Below are 27819 nucleotides of genomic sequence, written 5' to 3' on the forward strand. Positions count from 1 at the left end.
GATTAAATACGCAAAACTGAGATGTTCCACTGCTAACCTTCAAGCAGAAAGGCTACAAGAAGTACTCTGGTATTTCCTGAAGACAGAACAGAAAATCCTGTCAATGCACAGAATTATGAGAATATCATTGCAGAAGATGCTAAAACATGGAAAACAGTGTAGATCTGATGAAAGTACCATAAAATACCAGGTCATTCTCTTAGGAACCAATGAAATTATTCACTATAAGGGTAGACACTCATACCAGAGGAGGAAAAGCATTCTTTTGGATGCAGTAATCTTGCACAACCTGGAAGATTTTTGTAGAAGAAATTTCTGTTATTTCAACCTTTTCCTATGGATGATGCTTTCTAAAGTTGCAATCACTCACACAGCCCTCCTCCAGGCATTTCTCCTAAATTTACAGAGGTAGAGCTCTCACCAGAGCTCTCTCCTTCCCAGGACTGAGAAAAAGAAGAACAACTACTTGTAAGACTGCATTTCTGTGACACATCTTGTACAATATTTACTCCTGTATTTAACAACAGCACATCATCAGTGAGTTATGATCTGTCAGAGATCCACTGTGAGCACCAGGCCCTTTTCTGAAAACCAACTGTCTCCTCAAATACCAGCCTTTCAGTACAGAAAAAAAAAACCACACATCAGCTGAATTTCTTCCTACTTTGGCGATATTTCTCTTCTTTTGCAAGCAATTTGAATTCCAGTTCTGCCCTCCAGTATCTTTCATATTCTCACTTGTATCTGCCAAACACCAACTTAAAACACACACTCTATTCTGCCATCCTCAGTAATACAAAATACTGAACATGACTTGGAGGGGGTGTCCCTGCCAGTCTGTAAACAACTGTGCATCCATCTTCTAGGAGTTCTAACTACAACATGTTTCCCAAGATTGCTTATTATATTATTTAAAAGAAAGATAATTTAAAAACCTTTACTGTACCCAAGATAAGACACCCCCACCACACCTTAATTTACAAGGCTGCTACCCTGTAATAATAAAAATTTATTCCACTGATATGACAGGGTTATTTCCCTTGATGAGTTTGTCTTGACTGTTGTTCATCTCAAATACCTTTCAGATTCTTAGTTAATAACTACTTCCAGATATCTTTCTCCTAAAAGTGAACATTGACTGATGCTTATGTCACTTTACTTTATTATCGTTATGAAGACAGGCATATATGGAGCCATTTTCCAATCTTAATGAGGGGATTCCATCTTTCCTAATGTCACTGAGCATCAGTCTGGGATCAAGGAAACAAAAACTTTCAGGCAAACCACTTGTAAAACAAAGTATTTATGGGTACCATTAATTTGTCCCAACATCAGCTGAAGCCCATAGCCCATTTTGAGGGTTCGGAGCCTCCCTAGCCAAACTGCCAGACCTCAGCAGTCACTGGGATTAACTCAGATTACCAGTACAGACAGCAACAACTGGGAGAGCTGCAGGTACAAAGGAAGGTTTGCAATCTCTCCAACCTTACACTAAGCTTAAATTCAGGTTTCAGACCAGCAGTACTGTCCCTCTTCCAGGATATCAGTCCTGTTTGGGTGATGAGCCCTTTGCTGTTTCAGGGAGGCATCACCTGTCATCACCAGCTTTTCCCCATGCTGGTGTCACTTTGTAGCTTTGAGGTACACACCTCAATAATTTTACTGGTCTCTCCAGCATCCCTGTTCATCATCTGAAAGAGAGTGGGATCCAGAAAATGGCAGTCACTGCCTTCCTTTTCTCCCTGCAAAGTGCCCATTCTTTTCCCTGCTATTGGCACTGTGGCATTTTTATAGGTTTTGTCCCTGAAGACCTCCAAATGCCTCCCTGCTAATTAAGTCTCTAGGATCATTTGTGTTAGCTGAAATAACCAATCTGAATTCTATTTATGTTTCATTTTCTGTTAGAGGATTGTTTTTGCCACCAGATGGCAACAGAAGATGGCTACACTTGAGGAGTAGTCTTGCAATACATGAAATTTGGATTCAAGCTCAACAACTTCAACAGAAAAGAGCATCTGCAAGACTTCAGAAAAAATCATAACGTCTTTTGAACCTTATGATTTACTTTCCACTTAACATTTTAATTAACAGAACTCAGACAAATGTGGGTATTGTACATGACTCATTAATCTAAAAAATGTCCACCTCAATAATGATTTTCAAAATCTGTTAATCTGCTGAAGGAAGAAGAAAATCTGAAACTCCTCCAAAAAGCAGTTATCAAAGAGGAAAATAACTCTCCTAGAGCAAGAATATTTAACATGTAAATAGCAGGATTTATACAGGAGGCAATGTATTTTTAACAAAGAGAAGACCTACTACAAAGACTTCACAATTTTTTTGTTGCCACTGCTGTTCAAAATGAATATACTACTCAAGGAATCTAGTCACTATTTCACCTGCACAGGCAGAAGAAAGCACAGCAAGAACAGATTGCCTAAGGTTATAGAGTGTGTGGCAACAAAAAAAAAAAAAACCAACAAAAAACCACAAACAAACAACAAAAAACCCACCCCACAACAAAAATACCAACTCACCTCTCAAGATCTTCTCCGAAATTTCAATTTGTTAGCTTCTCAAAGCTTATTCAGCAGCACCACTTAGAATATCTATTAACTCCAACAAAAACTATTTAATCTTGCTGCTGTATTAAATCAAAACCCCACCAAGCTAAGAAGTATAACGAAAGTTGTGAAACAAAAACTTAGAATGTTGAAGAAATAAGTTTGAATGTATAAATTAAGGAATGCCAACTCAAAGGAAGAAAAGCTCACAAGTTCACTCACAATTCTCATCCCGTGTCAGCTGTGCACCAACACTTGCATCTTAAAGACACACAGAGAAAAATCCTTCTGAAAGCCCAACTACAGGAATACATAATGCATTCCTGCTCCTGGAAAGCAATCCTGAGTAAGAGAGAGAGACAAGCACTCTACACATTGGGAACTACTGAAATACCATAATACTGCAGCATTTTAAACAAAGGCTGTCTGGTGAAGAAGAATCCTGGAGCTCCCTGGATCTTACACAGCAGCAATCAAACACTAAAAGAATCAGCATGTTCTTTTCCCTAAATTTATACATCAGTCTCACAAAATAAACTAACATCTAACTTCTCACCTAGTAAGAGCAGGTGGAATTCCTCCCATGCCCATCCTCTGAATGGCTAACTTATCTCAGCTGTCTTGCCCACCTTGTTAAACCTGAAGGTGGCCATCAGACACTTCCCAGCAGGCAGCACCCTGCCCACACCTGTGCTTTTTAAACCTCACTAAATTGTGCCTTCCCAGGTGGGACTATTTTCTCTACAACATTCCTACTCTGACCTTTTTCAGATACTGGCAACAACAGAGAACAAGCCACAGTCTTTCAAAGGACTGTAAATTCTTTTTGATATCCATATTTTGAGTTATTCTATGCTACTTGGTATTTCTCACATTATCAAACTCAGAAAAAATACTCAAAACTATTAGAGACGGGCTTGTCAGTTGCAATATTTAATTAAGAACTCTGTATTTGCCTTCAATATTTCAGCAGAGTACAGTATTTGCATGGATGTGGAGTGCAAATGCCATAAAACCATTTAGGAATTGTACTGGTACCACCAAAACATGTTAGTGACTAAAGGAGGTCAACAGGTAACTCCAAAATAACTTTGTACTAACTACACAGAACTTTTAATAGAGGTAAACAAAATTCTAAAGAAAAATATACTCCACATCTCTCATGAGCTACATTTCTTAGTGTTGAATTGTTTCATGTCACCCCTTGCAGGGGTAACAGCTCCTTACCCAGAAGTGTCAGATCTCTCAGATGTTGGATAGTCCCTGATAACTTCTCACAACCAATTCCTGCTGCACCCTTCTGTGCCATGTCTGACCCTAATAACGGATGGTCAAAGCTTCATCTTACTTTGATGTGCACAAATGCTTCCTCTGCTAATCTTCATCCCTTAGAGCAATGACTCAAAGTTAAATGAAGCTTTAACCACCTCTGCCAATCAAATTCACATTCCAAAACTATTCTCAGCCAGTTCCAAAACATTGCTAAACTATCTTGCAGTCATCATTGCTTGTATAGAAAAGTGCCCCTTCTCTCCCAAGGAATACTCTGAGATTAAGAATAGTTCCTTTTAAGAGGCAAGAAAAATCCTAGGATTAAAAATTAGTTTTGTTTACTACAGCAACAAGAAGCTGATACAGTCCTTTAATTATTCTATAACATTTTAGATAATTATGGACTTCATAGGAATCAGTCCAGCATCTGCTTCCTGTAAAAGAACACTGTGCTGCTCTAAGTAGTTGTCTTTATTTTCTTTTCTTAAAATTAGTTCACAAAGATAAAGGTGACTTAAAAGATAAAGTTACTTGGAATTTCACCACCAAAAACAACAGTGGAACAAAGTTTAAAGAAAGTAACAAAATAATTAAAGCTTGCATTTTAAAGGTCTTGGCATTTAATCCCAAACAAAAAATACACAGAATTCCCAACAGGAGAAATGTGCCTTGACATCCAGGAAACACAAAATTAGACTGAAGCTCAGTTCCCCAGAATTTTTAGTTTTTGTTGTGTTATTTAGGTTATAATAATGGCAAGTGTTCATATCTCTAACTAAAAAAAACTTCATATTTAAGATCTGTATAAAGCACTATAAATGTATTACACACTTGACAATCCTAAAGCTTCTAAGCTAAGCATGCAGAAATACTGAATTCCACTGTTTTTCCTTTCTCTTCTACAGTGTAAACACCATGGAAAATTTCACAGAGGCACTGAAAGTATGACTGTGCTTTAAAAGAATTAATTCAGAAAAAACCCTGAAGCCCAGGCATAGTGCAGTCTACCTTCCTATTGAATAATGCAAAGACCTTCAGGAAAGAAACTTAATTACACCTCACACACAGGGGCAGATTAAAGTTCCACAGGCAGCTATAATTTTGTTTCTTCCCCAGTTTCATCATGGTCCATAATTTAAAGACCACTTTTTGGTTTCCAATGCTGGTTTGCATGTTACTTCAGTTCATTTTTACTATTTTAAGCAGAGGTAAATAGCAAACCAGTGATTTTTGTTGTTTATGTTGGTTTAGAAGTAACAACAACAAAAATTGGAATGATGGTGAACCACAGCTGCTTTTACATATGCCAGGGAACTGAGCTACACCACAGCAGATCAAGGGCCCCATGGAAGAGCAAAAAGTGGTGAATTCTGATGAAAGATCTCAGTATGTCCCACAGCTTAGTGGTACACCCAAAAATATTTATATTTTTGACCAAACAAATACACAGAAGCCTTGTTTTCCCCCAATCTAACTTCTGCTCTACTTAGTGCAGTGAGCCCAAACAAAAAAGACAAGTAATGAAAACAGGCTGTGTGGAATCAAATCTGTGTGCACTGGAGCAAGAGTTGAAGGTAGAAGTGCAGCAATTTTGGTGTGTTAACTAATACAACAGCAAAGCTCATCAAGAAATGAATAAATCAAAGCTAATTTCCAAAGCATATTGCATGTAATCATGGTTCTCCACTGCTTCAAGTCTGATCTTGGATTAAATTCACCATGTGCTCTAGGATTTAGATGTTACCATTTTCCCAGAGGGGACAATGAGATTAGTTGGTCCTGAGGATACAATTTTGAAGCAACAGGCCTTTGTTCCAGACAGTTTAGTGGCACCTTCCTTCACATTGCTTATGTCTTCTCAGGAAGACATAAGTTTTTTTCTCCTGCTGAAGTACATCAGCACTTTGTCCAGGCATTGACCCAAAAAGAAAAAGAGAATACCTGTTTTGGCAGTGATGAGTTGCAGGACCAATGGTCGTCTTGTCACAATTCCAGAGCCTCGTGGAAGAAAATCCCTAGAAACATTTAAAAAATAGTTACTACCCAGAAAGTACTGTGCAGTTACATAAGATATTGGACTAATTTGGAACCTCCTCTGTATGAAAATGGAAAGTTGGTATGGACAGATTTATATCAAATACTCCTATAAAGTAGGACTGTTAATTTTGATTCAAGATAATAGTAGGTCATTACATACTAGACAAAAGTGTATCAAAACTAAATTACTGTCTCAGGTCATTACCAAGCCTCTTCAGCACCATCATATATAACATTGATATCTCACCTTGCTTAGTAAGAGTACCCAAAGCCATGCCCAAATGTACCAGGCCCTCTAAAATACTTCTGTCACCACTGCACACTTGATTTGAAGAGGATCTGGACACAGGAATACACACACACCCACCACAGCAGAGCTCTAGACAAACCAAACTGTCAGCACTCTGCACCTACTCTTCCACACACTTCTGCCAGCTCAAATCCCCAAACAACTTTCCAGCAACACATCTGCCCAGAAGTTTATGAGTGAAAGCTGAACACTGAAAGTACTGTGGAACAGAGGGAGAGAGTGTCCTTGGACCAGAAAGCAAGCAAGGAAACAAAGATACCAACTCTGTCATATCATTATCCATCTCCATGATCCTTTCCATGCCTCCAAGGACAGGAAGACTCCCTACACAACTGAAAAGAAAGAAACCCAAAGCAAAGACATTTTTCTCAGGGTCTTCCCCGGCTGCCATACCTATTCAACACCTAAAAGCTATGAGATGAGGTTCAGTGAGAGACTTTGAAGAGTGCTTGCTTCAAATAAGCATCTCCAGAGGAATAAAATTCAGGGGTAAACAGAGCTGCACAATCAGCTCATCAAAATCTCCTTGTTTTTTCTGCCTTACAAGGGATGTTGAATCTCTTTCTTGCCTGCCTTAGCAGCACTGCTAACTCACCTCTCTGGCTCAGGTGAAAAGCAGTGCAGCAAATGGTAAGGGCAGGAATTTTCAGTCAAATGGCAGAGGTGATCTGGTTAACTGCTGTCATACACCTAAGTGTGCAAAGGATGAGGCAGGAACGTGCAGTGCCTTTGAGAGGGATGGGGAAAAGGACAAGAGTCAAAGGAACAAAGGAGAGCCCTGTCAGCCCTTTAGACAGAGCTGCTTAGATAGGTCTGCTCAAGCCACTTGAGAAATCACCTCTTGCCTATAACCAGAGAGTATCTTCATACTGACCTTGCACTACTTAATGAATGCCTGACTTTAGCAGCTCCTTTAAAGGCAGCACACAAACCTGCATGGTTTAAAACAAGCCTTGAGGGTGCATCTATGAAAAATAAGCCACACAAATATTCAGGTTATTATTTGTGCAAATCAGAGGACATTAGGTCTCAGCAAGGACAGGCTCAGGAATGCAACAGTCAACCACTTTCCATAAGCACCAATAAGGTAACAAAGCTTTGGCAGAAGAGAAGTACAGCAACTCTACCTGTGATACGAGCACTGAAGATTTCCTTCCCAATCTAACACCTAGACATAAAAAAAAAAAATTAAAATAATACCATGTGCAAGCAGTTCTAAGGCTCTGAGGAACAAGAGCGGCTGTCAGCTATGCCCCACACCACTTTATAACTCCCCAGCATTTTGAATGAAACAGTGTTAATTTCTAGCTAAATTGTGTTTCCCTTTCTGAGTACCTGTTAATGTTTGCTTACGCTGCAAACCAAAGCACACCATGAAGAGGGAGGATGTTCAAACACAAGCTAGTTCATTAACTTCCCTACTCAAACACAGACCTGCAGGCAGAAGTACAATTAATTAGGAATTCAAGTAATCTCTAAAGCAAAGATACTGCAAAAACATCAGGTGTACTGATTAAAATCTGCTGTGATGCTTTATAACACTTGAGACAGCAACAGGATACAGGAATTAGCTTAAAGACCTTAGCTTAAAGTCTATTGTATTTTCAGTATCTACTAATGGAGAAAAAGCTGCCCCTGAATGAACACCTACTGATATTTTCTCATGGGGAAAAGGAGAAAATAGCAATGGGAACATGGTCATACTTCTGTATGCACTGCAATGACAGTGGCCCAGGAGGTAGCAAATGCCAGTTGAGATTACAGTTTCATACACTGGTTTTCAAGCATTTCATATCTGGTTTTAATTCCATCCCCATCAAAAAGCTAAATTGAATTGCCACTCAGGACAAACTGATCACCCAAACTAGTGTCCTCTACAGCACCACATGAGACAGGAAAATCCTTTGGGGAGTCAAAGGCTGAAAAGACTTATTGATTTTTTGCTTCAGACTAAGCACATTCAGCGATAAAGAACACTGCATTAATGCAGCTCCCAGTGTATACAATACTGACCTTTCCTCAACAGCAAAATTGGAAAGAAAGGTAAGACAACAATTTTCCTTCAGAACGTCCTCTTAACATCTCCAAAAGCGATAGCATTCTTTAAACCTGTTTAATGAGCTGTACTATTGTCTGTTCAAGCAAACATCAGCAGAGAGAGGTTCCTGCTTGGTGAGAAGAGGGCTGTGTTGATCACATAGCCAGCTAAACAGTGCAGCAGCAGGACATGAAACTTCTGCTACAAATGCACAGTTTAAAGAGGGAAAACATTGAAGAATGAGGGTAATGGGGTTCATAGGGAGAGTTCAGGAGAAAATGCCCCCCCACCATCTAACCACTGTTAATGTATGTTTTAACTCTATGAAAGAGACACTGACGTCAACCTGCCCACAGGGATAGGGATTTTTTTTTTTAATACTTGAAATTTCAGCTTCAGCCACGAGGCAACCTCACCTGTGTACATTCTCTGTCCAGCTCAAATCTGATGTTACAAATAAATACATAAACTCTACTTCCAGAAAAAAAAGCACATGAAGAAATGTAAATCAAATCTGAAATATAGCTTTCACTTCTTTAGGAAAAGCAACATAGTACCACACTATAACTTGACAGCAAGGGAATCAGATTAAATGCTGTACAACTGCTTCTGCAGAAATGCCTGCTCTGACACTCAGGACAGGATGCAGGTCCTCTTCCCCTCCCCTTGGAACAGAAAGCATTCTCTAAAGGGTTTGTCAGCAGCGCTGAATAAAACTCCTCTATTTAGAAATGGCCACACAACTTACACAAGTAACAGCAGCAAGAAATACAACAGGACTGAACAGAGCCAAGTCTCAAAGGTAATAGCAGTGCCAAAATGACAGTGCCCCACCATGTCCCAATGGCACACCTAACATTCTTTTAAGCACATGCTTGAGAGGGCTGCTTTCCACACCTTTTAGTCTGTGTGTACAGCTTTGTTTAGTGAGAGCTGGGAGAAAAAACTCAGTTCAGAGTTGAAGCAGCTGCAAAGAAATACATCTAGGAAAATGTACATGCCTGATAATTTGTGCTCAAAGGCACCAACAAGGGGAGAGAAAAGGCTGTTTTCTGTTGGGGGAGTGAGCCTGGCAGCACCTGCATGCACAACTGCAGGATCACTTAACGATGATGGTCAAGCAGGAAAGAAGAAACACACTGTGCAAGAATAAAGCTGGGAATGAAAGCTCTGCACCTTTAAGAGACATTCATACTAGATTAAGATTCCAACTACTTTTACATCTTCACTCTCAGAGCACAAAGCACTGTGCTGACAGCAGCTGTACCAGCTCAGCAGCAACGCCACAGTGACAGGACAGTCCGTCAGCAAGGCCTGGCCTGTGCTGAATATATCAAATGCAAATAAGAGGCAAACAGCCAGGTCTGCCAGGACATCAGGAACTCGTCTTAGAATGCACTCAGCTGTTAGAATACCATTAAATACTTTCAAGAGCAAAATATTTTCAGGACCAAAAATTTTTTACACTATAAAATGACTCGTCTTACTGTACAACAAACTCTGTTGTCTTCACTCTCTGGTACTGCTCATTTCCAGTATCAGAGATCTGGACAAGTGTGTCTACTAAGTTTAATGTCTACTGTTTGTTCAACACATAAAGGAACAGATGATAGTTTGAATCCGGCTTGTTAAAACCCAGGTCTCAAACTCATCAGCAGGGTAGGGTAGGAAGGATAATCAGCTCACCATCAACCACAGGATGGTGAAACAAGTTATCAATGGCCATAACAACACTTCAGCAGTTTGTAACAAGAAGCCAGTTCAAGCTTTAACATGACAAAGTAATTAGACAACTCATTATTAAATGGTCTCATAGAAGAGATAGGAATACCCTTCCATATTTCAGGAAGGGCAGAGAATGTAGTGAAATGCTGAAAAGCAAACCAGACAGGGGCTCCTTCAGTGAGGTGGTCTAATTATAATGCAGGACTGCAGCTTACGAAGAAAAGAACACCTCAGACAAATAAAACATACACATAATGTGTTTCAGGGGATTTCCAGGTAGAGTAAGAGGGTTCATTAGGAGATCTCTAGCACACTCACAGTATTTTAATTTTTTTTTTAATTTTAAAATGTTTTTTAAACACTTAGAAAATAAGAAAAGACAAAACAAAATAGAAGAATCCCCAGTTTGCATGAAAAGTGATGAAGCATCACCACTAAAACTTAATTGTGGTTTCAGAAGAGTAACTTAAATTTGCTTTACTTTCCCAGTATAGGACTGAGAAATGTTCTGTGCTTCGTACATGGTCAGTATCACACAGGATAAATGGCAACTAATTTACATCAATACCGACATAATTAATTCATACAAAACATAGGGGGAATCCAGGAAATCAAATAACTGAGGAAAATGTCGACAATTACACAGTAACTGCATTAATTAAAGAGCTACGAATAATTCAAATTGATAGTGATGAATTGTTAAAAAAATCAGAACTGCCTCTGAAGAAAAAGCCTGCACATTTTTCAGTAAGGGCAGAAACATGCCAGGCTCAGGACAAGAGCCAGAGTTCTCTTACACAAGATCAGAAATGACCCATCAATTTCATTCTGCCAAACAACATTAGCAATGTTATGAAAGTCCTCCCACTAACACCAAGACCATCCCAAGACCCTAACTTCCCTCAAATGCAGAAAGGCCATGATCCATCAGCAGCTATTATAAACACAGTGCTTTGGTAGCACTCCCCACAAGCTTTTATTCCCAAGTTTTGCCAAGGAATGCAACACAGCTTTAACTGCAATTGGAAGCAATTATGCCCAAAGTCAAAAGTTTTCCTGGGCCTTTTTCCAACAGTGTTTAGTGTTTTATACAACTCCAGCCTGGCACACCGGAAGCACTTGTGGCCCATATTAGCAGCTGAATGACCATATCTTGCGCAAAAGACCACACAGTTCCACAGGAACACTGACACATATCCATACAGTACAGCATCTCCAAGTTCTGTGGAAAACACAGATAAGTACCCAAAAAACCTTCATTTATCTTCCATTTCTCATAGTTAACCTCAAAGCAAAGTGCTAAAAAATCTCAGGAAACAAGAAAAGGAATGGTCCAGTGTAAGCCTGAAGAAGGGAACCATGAATAATTTTTAACTTCTTTCATCAGGTTTTAAAAACCCATAAACCAAACCCAGTTAATTTATAACTGGAGAATTCTTAATGCTAAAAATATACATCTGAAGACCTATTTTGCAGATGTGCTCATTCTATCTCACCTGCTCCTGTGGTCACCAACCCAACAGAGGACTCAGCAGCAGATCCTTCACTCACTTTTATTCATCACAAAGCAAGGGATGTCCGAGAGATGGGAAATGTACTTTGCATCTATGCAGAGGCCTTCTTAGGAATTAAGTCAATGAGATTTGTCATCACTGAGACAAGACACCACTGTATTTATTCTTAGTGGCTTTGGAAGCAGAGATTCTATACCCTTCCAGTGACAGCACAAAGATAACCCTAGGACATGTTTTCAAGAAGTCTCAAAAGCCTTAAGGCACTACCCCAGTTGTGCTTTGATCACCTCAACAATGTGCCTTTTTTAAATTCAATAACAGTAGTGTTTCTACATGAAACTGATATTTGGCCATATATGTTGTTCCTCATCAGCTCCAACTACAGTCACCAATTCTTATTGTCAGTCACCACTTGATCTCTCACCGCCTTTCATTAGTTACAGAAAAGTAAATGGTTTTTATTTTGGCACAGTATCTGTCAATCAAGAGTCTCCCAGCTTTGTTCCATGGCTATAAAACCCCAGCCTAACATAATGGGCCTTACAGGAAGATGTACAAGACAATTAATCTGCCTTACTGAAGACCAATGATACCTATCTTAATTAGGCCTACCAGGCATGCTAAATGCATTTTAGAGGCTGTAGATTTTTTTGATCTAAAATATATCAGGTCCTAAAAGTCTGTACCAATCTTTCTGGTGGTTTTTTGTTTTTTTTTTTTAGAAACCACACAGCATAGATAGCTGACATTCTTATCATGACACGTTGGCTTACTTCATGTTTGGTGTCAGTTTGCAGCAACCATCCTTTCAAGGTAAATCTTCCTTCCACTGATGATCATTTTAATTAACCTGCTCAATCAAGCACAGTCCAATACCCAGGAGCAGTAACTACACATGCAGTGTGTGCAGATTTTTAGGGGTGAGAAGCAGAGTATCCAGACACCTAAGGGCTGTCAACTCTCTTTTCCTCTCAAGCAGGGCAGATAAACTTTGTGTTTGAGAAGTCATTTTCCAACCCATCAGTGTCTTTCATCACCATTGCTGAACTACTAGACCTGAACAGGAAAGCAGGGACACCCCAATTATCCTACCCATCACTTTCAAGAACACAAGTTAAATTAAGAAAAATAAAAAAAGTGTAGAAAATCTTACACAGCACTGCAACCTTGCAGCCTAAAATGTGTCTTTGGGTCTCTTTCCCCCTATTCCTTTATGGAATTGAGACCAACTATTAAAAAAACCAGAGGGCAACAGTAAAAATAAAAATCTACCCAAAAAGACCTAACTATGGGAATAAGCGAGTATTGATATTAAATGTGACAAAAAAGGTATTTTTGAAAAGCCCTTGAAAAACTGCAAATAAGCTGGCAAGGGATTCCAGTCACACTAGCTGGGCACCTCCATACCAAATATGTTCAGTGACAAAGTCTAGGTCCTAAGCATTGGGAGAAGGCAAAGCTTGAGAATTTCCTCTCCATGCAGAAGACTGGAGAGAGAGCAGGCTGAGAAATCCCCCCTCATTATACTTCTCTTGGATTTAGAAGACGCTTTTTGTAAGTAGCAGCAGCATCTCTGCTCAACAAGCTTACATCTCCTCCACTAGACATTATAGGGCTATGGGAAAATTAGTGCCAAAAGTTACTCTGGTCCCAATGGTAAAGTCTTCCATTAAATATGATTGGAATCAACAGGTTCTACAAAAGTAGGGGACATTTGAACTCAAGTCTAAGAAGGCACAGACCTTCTTAGACCAAGCCTAATGCTGTATATTTACAACAGTGACAGTACCCCACATCACATTTCCACACAGAAAAGGCAGGCCTGTTCACTGACTCAAGGAAAGAAAATGCACTTCCTAGTATTCAAAAAAATGCCACTTACATGACAGGAAGTTTTAAAATCTCACTAGTGCTTACAGGACTGAAAACTTGCCATACACAGGCATGCAAACCTGCCAGGCAAAGCCTCAGGAGTGGTGAGCTGAACAGTGCTCTGTTTGCAGTGATTGTGCTGGGCTGTGGGCTCGCTGGCTGAACAGAGAGGGAAGCTGCCAATGTGCAAGCTCGTGGGCAAGGCACGGTATGCGCGATGCATCTGTCCTCCCTGGCAGCCAGCCAACACTTTGCTGCATCATCCTAATTCCATTTGTGAAAATGCCCTTTTTCCTCTTTCCCTTTTAAGATTTTACAAAAGCTTCTGCTATTTCCTGCCCAACGGTGCTCTCCATCAATTCCAAGTGGTGGTGGAAGGGGGAGAAAGGAAGCACGAAACACAAAGAAACCCCAACAATTCTCAGAATTTTCGTGTCAAAAAGGATAAAGCAGACTTTGCAGGACAATTTATTCTCCCTAATCAGATATGTTTGCTTTTAGGAAAGGACTCATTTGCATAGGATGTTGGTGCATAAAAGCCCATCCATTCTCAGGATGAATACTAATGCAGCAAGATTCTGTATCTCAACACAAAAAACAAACAACAAAAATTCTTTACTCACTTTAAATTGTTGTGAGTGCTCTAAATAGACCTTGGCTGTTTGGGTTTTTTCCAATCACTTTCAGCTGCCAAATGCTATTAAAAATGTTTCTTTAGAAAGATTTGAGTAAAATGTTTTCCTCCATAATATAATCAGAGATAAACAAAAATCTGACTGCAAGGACCAGAAAGAAGACAGTATGTCCCAACAATCCAGGCATATAAGCTACATGAAGCTAACTACTATAGAAAAACTTGCATTTAGCAAATAATTCACCTCTTGATACTCTGCCAAGACAAATCTTTTAGATTTTGTGAATTCCAGTGCTGTTATCAAAAACCCAGAAAAAATAAGCTACTGCTCTTCCTCCCAAATCCCACTGTCCTGAACTGCAATCCATCAGTACAGACTATTTAAACACTAGCACAGGATGCTATCAGCTGTGACACATTCTAGTAAAATCCACAAAAAATTGCCTCTTCAGAAGCATCATGAAAATACATTTCTCTTTTGTGCTAGACAAGGTGTCAAACTGTACAATTACCTTTTTTGGTACAATGCAAGCTATTTCAGATTATTTTGCAGAGCTGCAATGTAACTGGATTCAATTCCTCTACTCCCTCTGGAATGTATACATAATGGGAACTGCAGTATAAAGAGCATGAATTTATTGACAGGAAGACAACTATAGAAGGAAGGGGGGAAGGAGATTGTTTCCAAAACAAGTGACCCAAGTTTCTTAAACAATTTCTCTTCTCTAGACATTTTATCCTTTTATACCTGCCCATTTCTTCTTTGAGCCTGTGGTATGTGCAAATTCATATTTGTCCAGGACAATGTAAAGTCTGTTCAGCTCAATAGTGAAATTATATGTATATATATCAGCCATGATCTCCCATCTTGCTGCTCACCAGAATTATTACCACAAGAAAAATTTATATTAGAAGTTTGACCAAAACAGTGTTTTGTGCTGCTACTTCCCAAAACACTAACAAAGTCATTAAGCTGTAGGTATCAGCCCACACTCCTGAGCTTCCCAGCCTCCTTCCCAGATCTGACAGACATGGAGGATCTTCTGTCAACATTTGTTTAGCATCTGAACAAACAACAGGTGAGCACACAAGGACACAATGCTGCCTCTCACGGATTATGCCAACATTTCTTCAGCAGCTTCCAGCTTGGCTGATGAGCAGACTTGGAACTGAGCCCATTTCCCCACTGTCACACAGCAGAGACCAGAGATGTCTCTCAGTAGTTTTCATCCTCACCACGCAGAGCCCTGTCTGTTCTCTGCAGGTGACTTACACACAGGCGGCTTCAGAGCATCCTCTAGAGCTGAGCATCGCTGAATTACTGAGTAAACAACGGACCAAGTGCCTAAGGTTACTCTGGCTTTGATGATCTCATCTATGAGGGCTGAAATGTACCTGTATTACAGCAAAGAGAGAATCTCCTGCATACCTGAAGAATGAAATCTTGGTGATTTTGCACAGGAGCTAGGATGCAGAAATACCATGGTAGGTACTGAATTAAAACAGTAACTTTTACACACAAATTATAAAAGCTGACATTATCAGTAGACACTTGGGTTGAAAACCTCTCTTATCTCCAGCTACATTCTCCTTTACATCCCAAAGGCTATCATAGACAACAGTGCTTGGCAGTACATCAAAGCCCAACACGCAGTTAAATGGGATTTCGCTCTCTAGCTCAATAATGCTGCCTTGTTCATCTCAATGCAACTTGCTGAAGAAAAAGATGCAAGGTCACAGTTAAATAATGCTCGTTTCCTGTCCTCAGCATATTTACACTACAGGCTTTATATTGCAGACACACAACATTAAAGGGATTCCCACTACCCCGTTACATACAAGCACAGCAAACATAGGGAGTTCATGGACTTCTATTTACTGGAAGGCCTTATTATGTTTAAAAAAACCCAAAAACAATAAGAAAACCAAATCAGAGAAAGCAAAGAAGTCTCTGCCCCTCATGCTTGCAACCTAGGCACTGTTTGAGAAACCCATAAATACTTAGAGGAACATCATCAATTTGCTCAGTGATCACCAGAGGGAAGGCAAACCACAAACCATGATCGCTCTCAATGACTAAGCTGTCAGAGTTACAAACTAAACACCAGCAAGGATCCCTTTTTGGAATGAGGGAACACTGCTACATCTCAGCTGTTCAAAGCAGAATCCAAGACTCAGTTTTGGTGTCACACAGAAATCTAGATCAGCCACTACTCAAGAGAAACGCATAACAGCAAGTTTTAGACTACAATCACAGTTATCCCACGCTGATTTTTAGATTATATGCTACCACCATCCTTTGCAGTTAGAAGCAAGTTAAAAATAAAGGAATAAAAATCTATATTTTACATACAGTTAAGGCATGTGTGGATCCAGATGCAGGTAATGTTTAAAAACCAGTATGAGGTCATACAGTAAATGAGTGGCAGAGAATAGTGTCCATACTTCTGTGTCTCTGCTGCAATCCATGGCAGAATCACTCCCGATGTTTATTGTGAATGTCCAAACAATCACATTGCTAACACTTATTTATCTGAGGTGGAAATCCTTGTTTACTATTTCATCTACACAGGAAAGTGACATAAGCTTGAAATATCAGCAGCAACATCCACCAAGGAGCATTAAGACAACAAAGGTGTTGATTATTTGTTGAGTTCAACACTACAAAATCCCGAGTGTGGGCTCCTTCCTGAAGGAAGTGAACAACAGGATTTATAATATTGTACAAGAGTCTAGAGAGTCAGACAATCTGTCAGACTTTCAGAAGCGTCTCTGTATTAAGAACTAGGAAAGTTTGGATAAAGTTAAGTAGCTACATATGGTCTGAAAAAAATAAAAAACAAAAACCCCAACCCACAAACCTCTCCTGACATGACTGTTCTTTAAAAACGATCAGAGGAGTGCAGCCACAATCCTTGATGGATTGAACTCCCAGTTACAACTGCCACTGAATTTGTAGCACTGATTTCTCACAAGGCACTAGAGACCAGAGTGGGGTGGTTTTCAACATTGCTTTTTGCAGGGTTTTGAAGTTTCTTCTGAAGTCTAGAGCTCAGACTTCAAATACTACACTTGTGTTCACTAAATGCTACAATACCCTAACAATACATAGTATGCTGAAGTTATAGTAAGACTATGTATTCTCACAGGTATACTTTAGAAGTGTGAAGTGTTACTTATTGATTTAGCATCTCTAAACCGCTTGATACACTGAACTTAAATGCCAGAATATAGGTCAGAGCTTCCTACACTATGCCTGCCTCATGACAGGGTACAGCTTTTCTTAAAATAGAAGAAATATTTTAACTGGCAAAATTTAAATGCCAAAAATAAGAGAGACAAATCCCAACAGTAGTTTTAGAGGAAAAAAATTTTACATGGTGGGGGATCAGTATATTTGTTCACATGTCTCTTTTTTACTACAGATTTCCTTTACTTTTTATATATCAACTCTTATGACTTGGGGAAAAAAATTAACTAAGTCCACAATGAAGTTAGATTTAAGGACAAAACTAAGCCATCTGTATCCCATCTAAACAGCCAGTTTGTTCTTCAACGTGTAAATGTAAAAACTTATTCAGGGAAGAAACCCAAATGAGGCACTGTCTCCTTTGCTGCTGTTTCTAATTAATGAAATACCAAAAAAATTCTTGCTTTTGTTGCACCAGAGTATTTTGATAATTAGGCTAATACACTCAATACTGTACTCAAAGCTGTACAATAGCTTAATTAGTCAGGAAAAGGAGTGGCTGACTTGCATTTCCAGAAGATCCTTAAGATTAAAAAAGAATGCACAGCACCACATTTCAGTTTGTATCACAGTTTTGTATTCAGTTGGACTGCTTAGCTTTTTCATGCCTGTTTCACAAAAGAGGAAAATTTTCTGTAAAAAAGTTCTTCTGTCAATGCCTAGTAACTAAAATACCTGCACCAATCCTAACACATCTCCCCCAGGAAGCATTAATCTAAATATGTGTCTACATTCTTGGGAGAAATTTTCTGCTCTAGCAGCCAGAGTTAAAGTCCCTTCTCTTCTCCTAATGACTCAACGCAGTCTTTTCACAACCGCCATCTCAAGCAGAAAAGAACGAGCTGAGCACACAAGGAATAACAATTTCAAAAAGAAATAATCAGTACATATGTCATAATAAATAGCACCACTACAAGCAATGGCCCTAACATTATCAAAAGCATCTCAGATCAAAAAGCTGCAAAGCTGAATTACACAATCAGACCTCAGGCTCTGAAAATGAAAGTGCCTGTTTGATTATGACTGACAGGCTTACAATCAAGAGTTCACATCTCTTATAAAACAATTATTTGGCCACATGCAATTTATATTATGTTAAGCAGGAAGGGAAGTGAAGGGCTTTCAAGTTGGAAACCTAATTATTAATTTCTTGCTATTTTTAAGAACAAAATATTGTTCTGATTTCTGAAAAAGGAGACCCTGACAAGGTAGCTTGCTGCCTGTGCCTTCAGTTATCTTAAAAACCCATTTGGATATATATGAAATAATAGAAAGGGCATTCTCTCCAAGTACAGTTTACAGGGATTGCTTCCTGCCATTAGTTGTCTTTTAAGTAACCCTATTATTATCAAATGCAAGTTTAAAAAGTGCAAACAACATATAAGCTCACGGCCCTGTACTGCTTTGGAGCACAGGAGTAAGAACAGGCCAAGTGCTTTCTCCCACTGGCAATCTGCTGGTATTTGTTCTTTGACTCTCCTTTATGCTTATAAATCGTTCTCCCACCAGCCTCTACCAGAGGATTGCATTAGATCCTTTGCTCCAAACACTGGTACATTTTATGGGCACATTTACTCCTGTTACACAGAGAAGCAGAAGGAGGTAGGAAGAACATTTGCTCTTCAGACAATTTCATTTCCTCAAACACACACCACGAGCTCCAGTTATGAACACATGAAGGTCTAACCCATAAATGGAAACGACTGCTGTCCTCAGGTGCTCTCCGGAATCTCTGTTTCCATCTAAATATAACCAGAATCCTGAGAGAAAAATCTTCACACACAGTTCTTGACTACCAAAAGAAACTGTCTCCTTACACACAGAGGAGCAGCACATAAAGAGGAAACTCTACAAATTCCTCAGGAGATGGTAATCCAAATAGCAAAAATAATGGGCACACTGGGAGGATTGACACTGCCTCATTCCAGCTCAGTTCGAAGCCAGACTACAAGGAGTAGGAGTACCAGTAGTTCTGGGTGCCACACAGTTCCTGGAGCAGGCAAACGTGTAGAATCCATCCTCATTCAACACCACCATCAATGCAAAACACATGTGAACTAATCCCAACATATTCCCTGCCTGTTGTTAAGTCATTAAGGATGCTGTGTGCACCTAAACAAGCCTTGGTGCTACTCTGGAGACAGTGATGGATGCATGGCACTCAGCAGCTTCAGAGAGAACAGGACCTGGCTCCCACTTCCAGGCCATCTGCTAGCCCACAGGACTGTGCCAGAGCCAGATCCCTCACAACCCTTGTGAAAAATTATGGCAGTGCATAAACTAGATGGTGCATAATGCTGCATTAGCCCAATGTGTTTCCTAGAACCCATAAAGAACCTCCAATCCTTAATACCACTTGCGAGTCAGATAAGAGTTTCCACTGTCCAAGTGGAAAAAAAAAGTAATCTTTGCACAACCAAAGACCCTGTGGAAGACTGAAACAGGTACAATGGTATAGTGGCTACAGACAGCAGGGAATAGCACCCTGATTAAGTTAAGAACCACTTTATCAACCTTACCAGAACTCCACTGACAAATACTGAGGTTAACAACCAGCAGCATGTTTGTAGCTAGACCTTGCCTTTCACATGGAGGATATCATACATGCCCTCCTCATACCAATTACAGCTCTTCTTGAAGAGAAGAGATCTTGAATGTCTCTCTGGAGACTAAGAGTTCAAAATCTACTAATTATGATTCATGTGATAAAAAACCCTCAAAACCTACACAAAAAACCCCACAACCACAAAAAACGCAAACCAAAAAAACCCCATGAGAATTAATGCTCAAGCTTCAGAGCAATGCAAGGACTATTTTATTCTGATGTTAATTTCAAAGCTGTGTTACTGTTAGTTAAAGTTGGCCCTGTGGTTATCAGAGGTCATGCAAAGTACCAGTAACAGAGAGAAATGAGAACAGCATGGCTCTACAGGGAGACTTGCTACCTCTACAAGCCATATTAAGACAGACGTGAATGAAACAAACTTGTTCACAGAGAGCAGCTGCATTATCCCATAAAAACAGGAATATCCTATGGCTTACTAAAAAGAGATATAGACCATTTGCCTGCTGATCTAACAAGCAAAATCCTCTTCTGATCTCATGGATATTTATTAATCTGGTTCTGAGGGTTTACAACAAAGTTCTCACAGCTTAGCAAGGGCACATCTGCTGACCACGCGTACTGAGTGTGGAGGAAAGGCACAAGTACAACACAGTTGCTCAAGTCTCATGGAATAGGTTTAAAGCAATGCATTTTAATGTCATTTTTGCAATAGGCTCCATGGTTGCAAGTAGGGAGGTACTACAGATTAGTTCATGCTGAATCTCAAGAAGTTATTGCATAAAACAATGATGCAGAACTCTGAAACCAGGTTGAAAGAATCCAAATTTCAAATCCCATGTAGCAGAGGCATTCTGGTGTTTCACAGTAGCCTGTAACCTCTGCTCTGAAGACACTCTCTTGCAGTGTCTGCAGGCTGCACAGCGAAAGACTACACGAGTAAAAACATTGCCTTTAGCTCTCCTTCACAATTCTTCCTAGAAGTGCCCACGTCTCACTCATGCAGCTCGTTCCAGCCTCTTGTCCAAACAGCACAACCAGATCAGCACAAACCGCTCATTTTCACCTTTCGCTCCAGCCAGACACATCCAGGCGACTCCAAAGAACAGCTCCACCTGCGGATCAGATGGAGCAGATCCCTCTGGCAGCCGAGCAATAACAAGCATCTGGGAGCAGTATGATCTTCCACCAGCACAGCTGGATCCAGAGACTGACATCAGCCCACCTCACTCAGCCCCAACCCCAGGGACCTATTTTGGTCCTCATTGAGAAGAAAAATGAAGATACCTTTTCCCTTCAGCCCACGTGCTTTGTGCAGCTTTGTGGACATACAGATCAAAAAGTCAAAAGGTTACCAAAATACTTTTTTAAGGACTTACTTAAAGAAAACAAGAATAATTTGATGGCCCATCGGGCTTCCTGAGGACCACATTTACGCTTTCCAAATTCGAGAGACTGGCAGTACTGTCAACACCAGTAGCCAGCTACAGTCTTCAAGGAGAAAGAAGAGGCAGAACTGACATTTAACACAGTCAGCTCTGAAGCAGAGATGAAGAAGCATTGCACAGTATTTTAACACTGGGTATCAAGAACTATTGCAGCCTGACACATGGCCAGGTTGTGGAGCGACACGGCATTTAATATTACCTTCAGTGACGATCTCCACACACGAAAGCCCCCCAGTCACGGAGACAAAACAGTATTTCGACCCTATAATCCGGACCAGGCTCGCAGCTCGGCTCCGGGAGCACCACCTCCCTCAGGGAGCCCGCAGCTATTTGCGGCAAACGCAGCAGCAACTTTATCAAACAGCACGTGAAGCTCATGTTTACCTCGGGACATCTCCAGAGGCACTGCCCGGCCGTCAAAAAGCACCACCCGAATCGTCAGGCTCCCCCTTTTCCTGTTAGTAATTTGTTAGAAATGACGCGCATGTTGGACTTGACGATCCTAGAGGTCTTTTCCAACCTTAATGACTCCGTGATTCCAATACCCACAGGCGCAACGGGACGGTGCGAATTATACGCGGTGGGATGGGAGGAATGAGCCGCCCAGAGCCAGCACCCCACCGAAATTAGGGTTTGGGGCTTTAAACACCTTGTTCCCTTCAGGCAGCGGTCACCCCCCTTCACACGCACGAACGGGGAGCACGAATGCGCTCGCACCGGAGCCGCGGCGGCTTCTCCGCAGCGCGCACATCGCATCACGGGCGCCGCCGGGCCAGGGCCCGCCTCGCCACCCCCGAGGCACCGCGGGGGGAGGAACACCGAGCATCCTCGGTGGGGATCGAGCACCCACGGTGGGCTCGGAGCCGCGAACTGTCCCCACTCGGGCTCCCCCAAAAAAACCCTCCTCGTCCATCCCCGCCCGCCACCGCCCCCCCACACCCGCCGCTGTGAGGGGGGCGCGCGCCGCGGCCGTTGGGAGCAGCGCGCGCTCCGGGCTGTGAGGGGGCAGCGCGGGGTGCGCGGGGATGCCGTGCCCGCCGCCCCTCACCTGGAGACGCAGTTCTCCAGCACGGAGCTCTTGCCGGCGCTCTGCCCGCCCACCACCGCGATCTGCGGCAGGTCGAGCAGGCAGTTCTGGCCCAGCGCCGCGAAGGCATCCTGCAGCCGGTTAACGAGCGGGATGAGCCCCTCCATCCCGCCGCCTCCACCTCCTCCTCCTCCGCCCGCTGCCGCTGACAGGTAACGGTCGGCGCACTGCGCATGCGCTGCTCTCCGCGGGCCTGGGGGCGGGGCCTCCTCTGGGCGGCCACGCCCCCTCCCGTGAGGGAGCCGTGCGGGTCCCGCGGCTGTCGCACGATTGTCTCTCGATTTTCCCACGATTGTCCCCAAATCGGTTCTTCCACCCGGTGTGCCGAAGGGCAATCCGCACACAGAGTCGAGGGGGTTGATTTATTTACAGTTCTGCGCAGAAAGGGGGCCGGTTGGCAAATCCACAAAGCCAGCATGACGGCTATGAAAAATTTTCCCTTTTTATGGATTTTAACAAACGAAGGTGTCAATGTTATCTAGTTGGCTTATTAATTAGTATTCTATCTTCTATTGGTTACTGATCCTCTTGCTTCCAGTGCTAGTTAATCCACATTCTCAGTCTTTCTCTTGAGCCAGTGGGTTGGTTTTTTGGGTCACAGTCACAATTTGCCCCTGCCAGAATTATCTCTTACCCGGTCAGAGCTAATTTCAGCATAGTTGCTGAGTTGTTTTTATTAGTTTCTTCCTTATCTTGGGGGTTCTGCCAGCTTCTGCACCTAAACTCTGCATTCTTTCAGCGGTACACCCTTCTTCCCAAGCTTTGGTAACCTCCCCCTAAGTCTGAGTTAACTGAAATATGCTGAGCCCTAAACCTTAACAAGGCAATTCTACCCACAAGTAATTTGTCTTTCTCGCACCTGGACATCACTTAGAGTTTGCTTGTTATGGACTGTTTTTTCACAGATTCCCCAGAGAGGGTGTGGAATTTTCCTCACTGGAGATATCCCAGAACTGTCTCGATACAATCCTGTGCCTGTGCTCTAGGATGACTGTGCTTGAGCAGAGAGGTTGGACCAGATGACCCACTGTGCACCCTTACAACCTGACCCATTCTGTGATTCTGTTCCTGCCCAAGGACAAGGTGACCTCAGTGCTGGGACACTTGGACACGAGGAGCACAGTTCACCCAGGTCCATGCCGTGACCATAAGACCACCATGCTGCCCCTCTTCCCTGAGAGCCCCAATCCCAACTGGCCACCCCATCCTGCTGGTGGAGAGGGCTGTGGCAATGCTCAGCCACAGCAGGAGTGCTGCCAGGGTCAGACACATTCACTGGAGCCGTGTCAGGGGAGCCAGAGGAGCTGGGTCCAGCAGGGCTGGCAGCAGGTGGATGGCTCAGGAACAGGCTGGGAAAGCAACATCAAGCTCCAAGCCCTGTCACTGCAGTGGGTTCAATTAAAAATGCACACTGAGGCTGAGCTAAAAGCTCAAGCACACAACAGAGATGAGATTTATCTGTATTTATTGGCAGCGGTCACATTATGAAAATATCCAAAACGTAGGCTTTGGAGTCCTGCAGCGATAAAAGTGATCCTCTCTATTAAACCAGACACTGGCCTCGCTCAGCGTGAAAAGCAAAACAAAAGGGAACTGGGAACATCCCACAGGCTGACGGAGACTAACGATCTGGAGGATTATCAAAACTTCTTGGCCAGAGCTCTCAATAAGTGTAAAAATTACTCTCTACAACAGACCGACTTCTAACTCTGGAAACAAGTAACAGTTTTTAATCAGCACAACAGGGAGACTGCTTCTCCTCACCGCTGCAGTTAGATCACAGCCTCTGGGAAAAGCCTTGCCATCATTTCTGTCTAGTTGGGAGCCTGGGAGTTATTGACATAATTATGCCAATTAGCAGCATGATTATTTCTTTCCCCTCTCCTGGACAAGCAGGCAATGCCGGGAGGCACTAGAGTAGCAGCCTGGCCTTCCTCCAGTTCGTGGGTTTCTATGGAGGCTGGAAGTTGGGAAGAACAGGATCGCCTCATCTTAGTGTCAGAGCACTTTGTGCTGCCCCCGTGAAATAATTAAGATCCGTAGAAGAGCAGCCTGGCCATAGGATTGCATCTCCACAGGAGACAAATGACAATTGAGAAAGGCATGATGCCCAGTGAGTAGCACTATGCACACCTCCAAACTCATAACCCAGGGAACTGTCCTTTCTGTTAGGTCTTTAAATTACAGCTTTGTCTGCTTCCATGATTAAAATAAAATAAATTAGGAAAACAACTAAGATTCGGAAAAAATATGAGTTATTCCCCCAAGTCTGGGAGGTTTCCAAACCAAACTTTTTTGTCTGGTAAAGAAGAGTTGAAGCCATTAAGTGCCCACATTCACCCTGCTACTCTATAATTTACAAAAATCCAGTCCCCCTCCCTCCCCAAAAAAAAAGCCACAAGCAGCCAAGTACAGATCTCCCACCTTCTGGAAAAAGTGCAAACTATTTCATTATGGATACTTGTGTTATCATGAGGCTTTTTCTTCATTTTTCCAACAACTCCAGGAGAGCAGGGAAGGAGAGAGAAAAGGCACCCGAGCATATCTTCAGGTCTCTGCTTTTCCTGACTAACTTGTCTGGGCAGCTTGTTCCAAACTCCCGTGCAGAGCCCAGCCTGGCTTTCTGAATTTGCCAAGATTCAGAATGGCTAAATTAAAGGAAACAGGGGTACTACTAGCAGAGACCATTGCAAAACATCTTGTAACATATAATCCTGAAATACAAGACCCAAATCAATGTCAGGGGGCCATGCAAGAAATTGTTTTCTGGGAGAGCACCAGATGCAATCCCCAGGAGCACAAAGCTGTGTTGCTCACTGGTTAACCAGCTAAACCAAATCTGGTTTTACCCTGCACTCAGTTGCACCCCACAATATTTATCATTTCCTTTTGCCACGTGCCAGGCTCAGCAGAGAGAGAAACCTTTGCCAAGCACCTTTCCTGGCGTGGCAGGAAGGGTGCCCAGCTTCCCAAGGTGATGTGCCAACTCCAACAGCATTGTCTGATGTCACATGTCACCAGCTCCAGCACAGCCTGCCTGGGGCCCACAGTCAAAGCCTCCAGTGCATTTCAGATCAAGGGTACAGACAGCAAGTTTGTCCTGCCGTGACTTTCAGAAAAATATCTGGCAAAAATAGCCTGGCTTCAGGGTGCAGCTGTAGCATATGAACCCACAAACTCACAGACACTTCTCCCTAACCAGGCAGCGTGACGTTAAAACTGAGGACATTTGGATCAGGTCCCCAGGCTGCTTCATAAACACACACCAGTGCAATTCCCTTCATGAGAAAGGAGTTATATATAAACCACCCGAGTGGAGACTTGCAGATGCCTGCAGTGAAGAGCCAGTCACGCTCCCCTGCCAGGAGAGCAGGCAGGACCCCGGGGGTAGCAGAGCACAGGCGAGGCTGCATCCTCCCCGCTAAGAAGAGGCAGGTTCTTTCACACTTGCCCTTCTCTCTAGGGACCTTCCTCACTGCTTCTTGCTTCAGATACGAACCCAGAGTTTTTGCAGAGCTTTTCAGGCAGCTGATGGGCACAGAGCAGGAGGAGGTGTGGGCAAGGAGCCCGTGCAAGGGGGAGCTCCCAGGTTCTCGGCAGCACTTGGCTCTGCAATGGAACTGCATGAAGGTGCCAGTCAGCATTATGCCTGTATCTGCCAGGAGGAGAGCTCAGACCTTGAAGCAGCAAAAGATGGAATTCAAGCCGGTGAAAAAAAGCCAGAGTGGCTGCAGAGCTGTGATTAGAGTACTGGCTGCAGCATTTCTCCCTGTAAAGAGGATGTGCTTTCTGCCTTCCCCCCACAGCCTGGGGCACTGCTGACTCACTGATCGCAGGACAGTGACAACCCAATCTCTGTCCCATCTCTCCTCTCTCCTGCCCTGTGACCTCCAGCTGCATTCTTTAGTCGGGTGCATGCAGTTGTAGGGTAGAAAAAGGGCACCGTGCTGCATTGCAGCCTGCAGAGATGTTCTCCTGAAGCCCTGAGCACCCCAGGAAGGAGCTGTACTCCCTCACTGCAGCCTGGCAGCATGCCTGGCTCCTTGGTCACAAAGCCAGACAAGCCAAGTGCTTCCCCAAGAGAAAATTTCATGGACAAAACACTTCCCATGTGCTTCCAGCCTCTGAGGTAGCTGTTGCAGCCATTGTTGTGCTTGACCATGCCATGCCTGGACCGCAGCAGCCTCCTGAGGCAATGGGGCCAAGGCTCTTCCCAGCTGAAGGGAATCAGCCTCAGTGCTCAGTCCCTGCAGCTTTTATTACTGCAAAATCACTCCCAGCTGTTTGATGTACTTTCAGCTGGTGACACCATGTCCCTTATCCACCTCCACCCTCTTCCTGAGAGGGAACTGAAGTGTCATTCTCTTCTCTTCTGCAGAGCAGGGACCTGGGCTGTGTCACCATACAGGGTGTACGTGTGGCACCCCATCAGAGCCTGCCTCATAGGGTCACCATCCTGCCAGCTGCCTGCCCACAGCCACCCTGGGCCAAAGCACCTCTCTGCATCCTTCCACCCAAGATCAGGAAAGCCAGGGCTGACCCATCAGCTCCCAGTGTCTCATTCACTGGAGTGGCAGGACATGGATGTGATGCTCTGAGAAGGACTGGGACTGGACCATCCTCACACCTGAGCCATGTGATAAGTTACACATCTCTTTTTGTGCTGGAAAATCCAGGAAGGAAAAAGTCAACATCTCTGTGCCAGTGGAGGTTGCTAAGTAACGGCAGAGCTTGTTTCTATCCCGCCACTGACAGCGTGCCTACGCTGCAAAGGAAGGAAGTGAGGAGTAAGGGATGTAAACATGAGTAAATTGCCAAAACACTTAACAGAATCACAGTTGCCAAACATGTACATTAGATTCATGTTTTGGCTGCCAGCAAAGAAATATTTACTATGTGTCAATTGCTCCAGCCTTGGAGCGTTTTACCTGCAGAGGAGGATTTCGGCTATTTGCAGTACTCATGAATTTGCCAGTTTTCTAGCTGAAATTCATTTCCAGACTAAAGTTGCCAGGCTAGCAGTAGCTGCAAGAACAGCTGCAGTGAACTGAGATTTCATCCTTACATTGTTTCTAATAGATGGCTTTTGTTTTTCCACCAGGATGTGGCGTTATGCAGCATTTTGGAAGCACAACAGAAAGGCAGGACTGGACAAGGGAGGGATGAAGGCAGCCTTTGTGTGAGCTCCTGGGGAAGAAATGAGATGGTTTCGGTAAAATAAAGGGCACACGCACACACACACGCACACACACAAACTGCAAACTAAGTTAAAAATTCAGCACTGCTGATCCAGTTGAGAAATTTGCCATTGCTAAACTGGGTGGATAATAGATATCTTTCAAAACAGCACTAATCACAGAGGAGCTTTAGAAACTTAACTGCATGGGGACAGGCACACTTCTACCCTGCTCCAGCTCCAGCCTTGTTGCTGCCCTGTGCTGTCCTGAACATGCTACAGGAGGAGAACTCACTGGAAGAGTGACTGGGTGGTGACATCCACAGGGC

At 42.7% G+C, this 27819-nt stretch overlaps 1 protein-coding gene and 1 long non-coding RNA gene across 7 annotated transcripts in view; one reads left to right on the forward strand and one right to left on the reverse strand.

The window, feature by feature from the left end:
- The window catches only part of DNM3 (dynamin 3), a 167806-nt gene extending 145385 nt beyond the window's left edge, over positions 1 to 22421 (reverse strand). For all 6 annotated transcript variants that reach the window (XR_014853839.1, XM_085068459.1, XM_085068458.1 and 3 more), the window contains exons 1-2: positions 22276 to 22421; positions 5778 to 5851 (exon numbers count right to left, since the gene is read on the reverse strand). Coding sequence is in view for 5 of the 6 variants with exons in the window: in XM_085068459.1 (XP_084924585.1) it covers positions 5778 to 5851; positions 22276 to 22421 (220 nt within the window). In the remaining variant the exon portion in view is untranslated. The remainder of the gene's footprint in view (positions 1 to 5777; positions 5852 to 22275) is intronic.
- Positions 22355 to 27564, forward strand: LOC146434111 (uncharacterized). Its single transcript, XR_014853840.1, has 3 exons — positions 22355 to 22472; positions 23229 to 23323; positions 27416 to 27564. It is a non-coding gene; the product is annotated as an uncharacterized LOC146434111 (long non-coding RNA).
- Positions 27565 to 27819: the final 255 nt, after the last annotated feature.

The sequence above is a fragment of the Lichenostomus cassidix genome, chromosome 8, assembly GCF_008360975.1.
Source record: "Lichenostomus cassidix isolate B80296 chromosome 8, HeHo_3.0, whole genome shotgun sequence".
NCBI classification, from domain to species: domain Eukaryota; kingdom Metazoa; phylum Chordata; class Aves; order Passeriformes; family Meliphagidae; genus Lichenostomus; species Lichenostomus cassidix.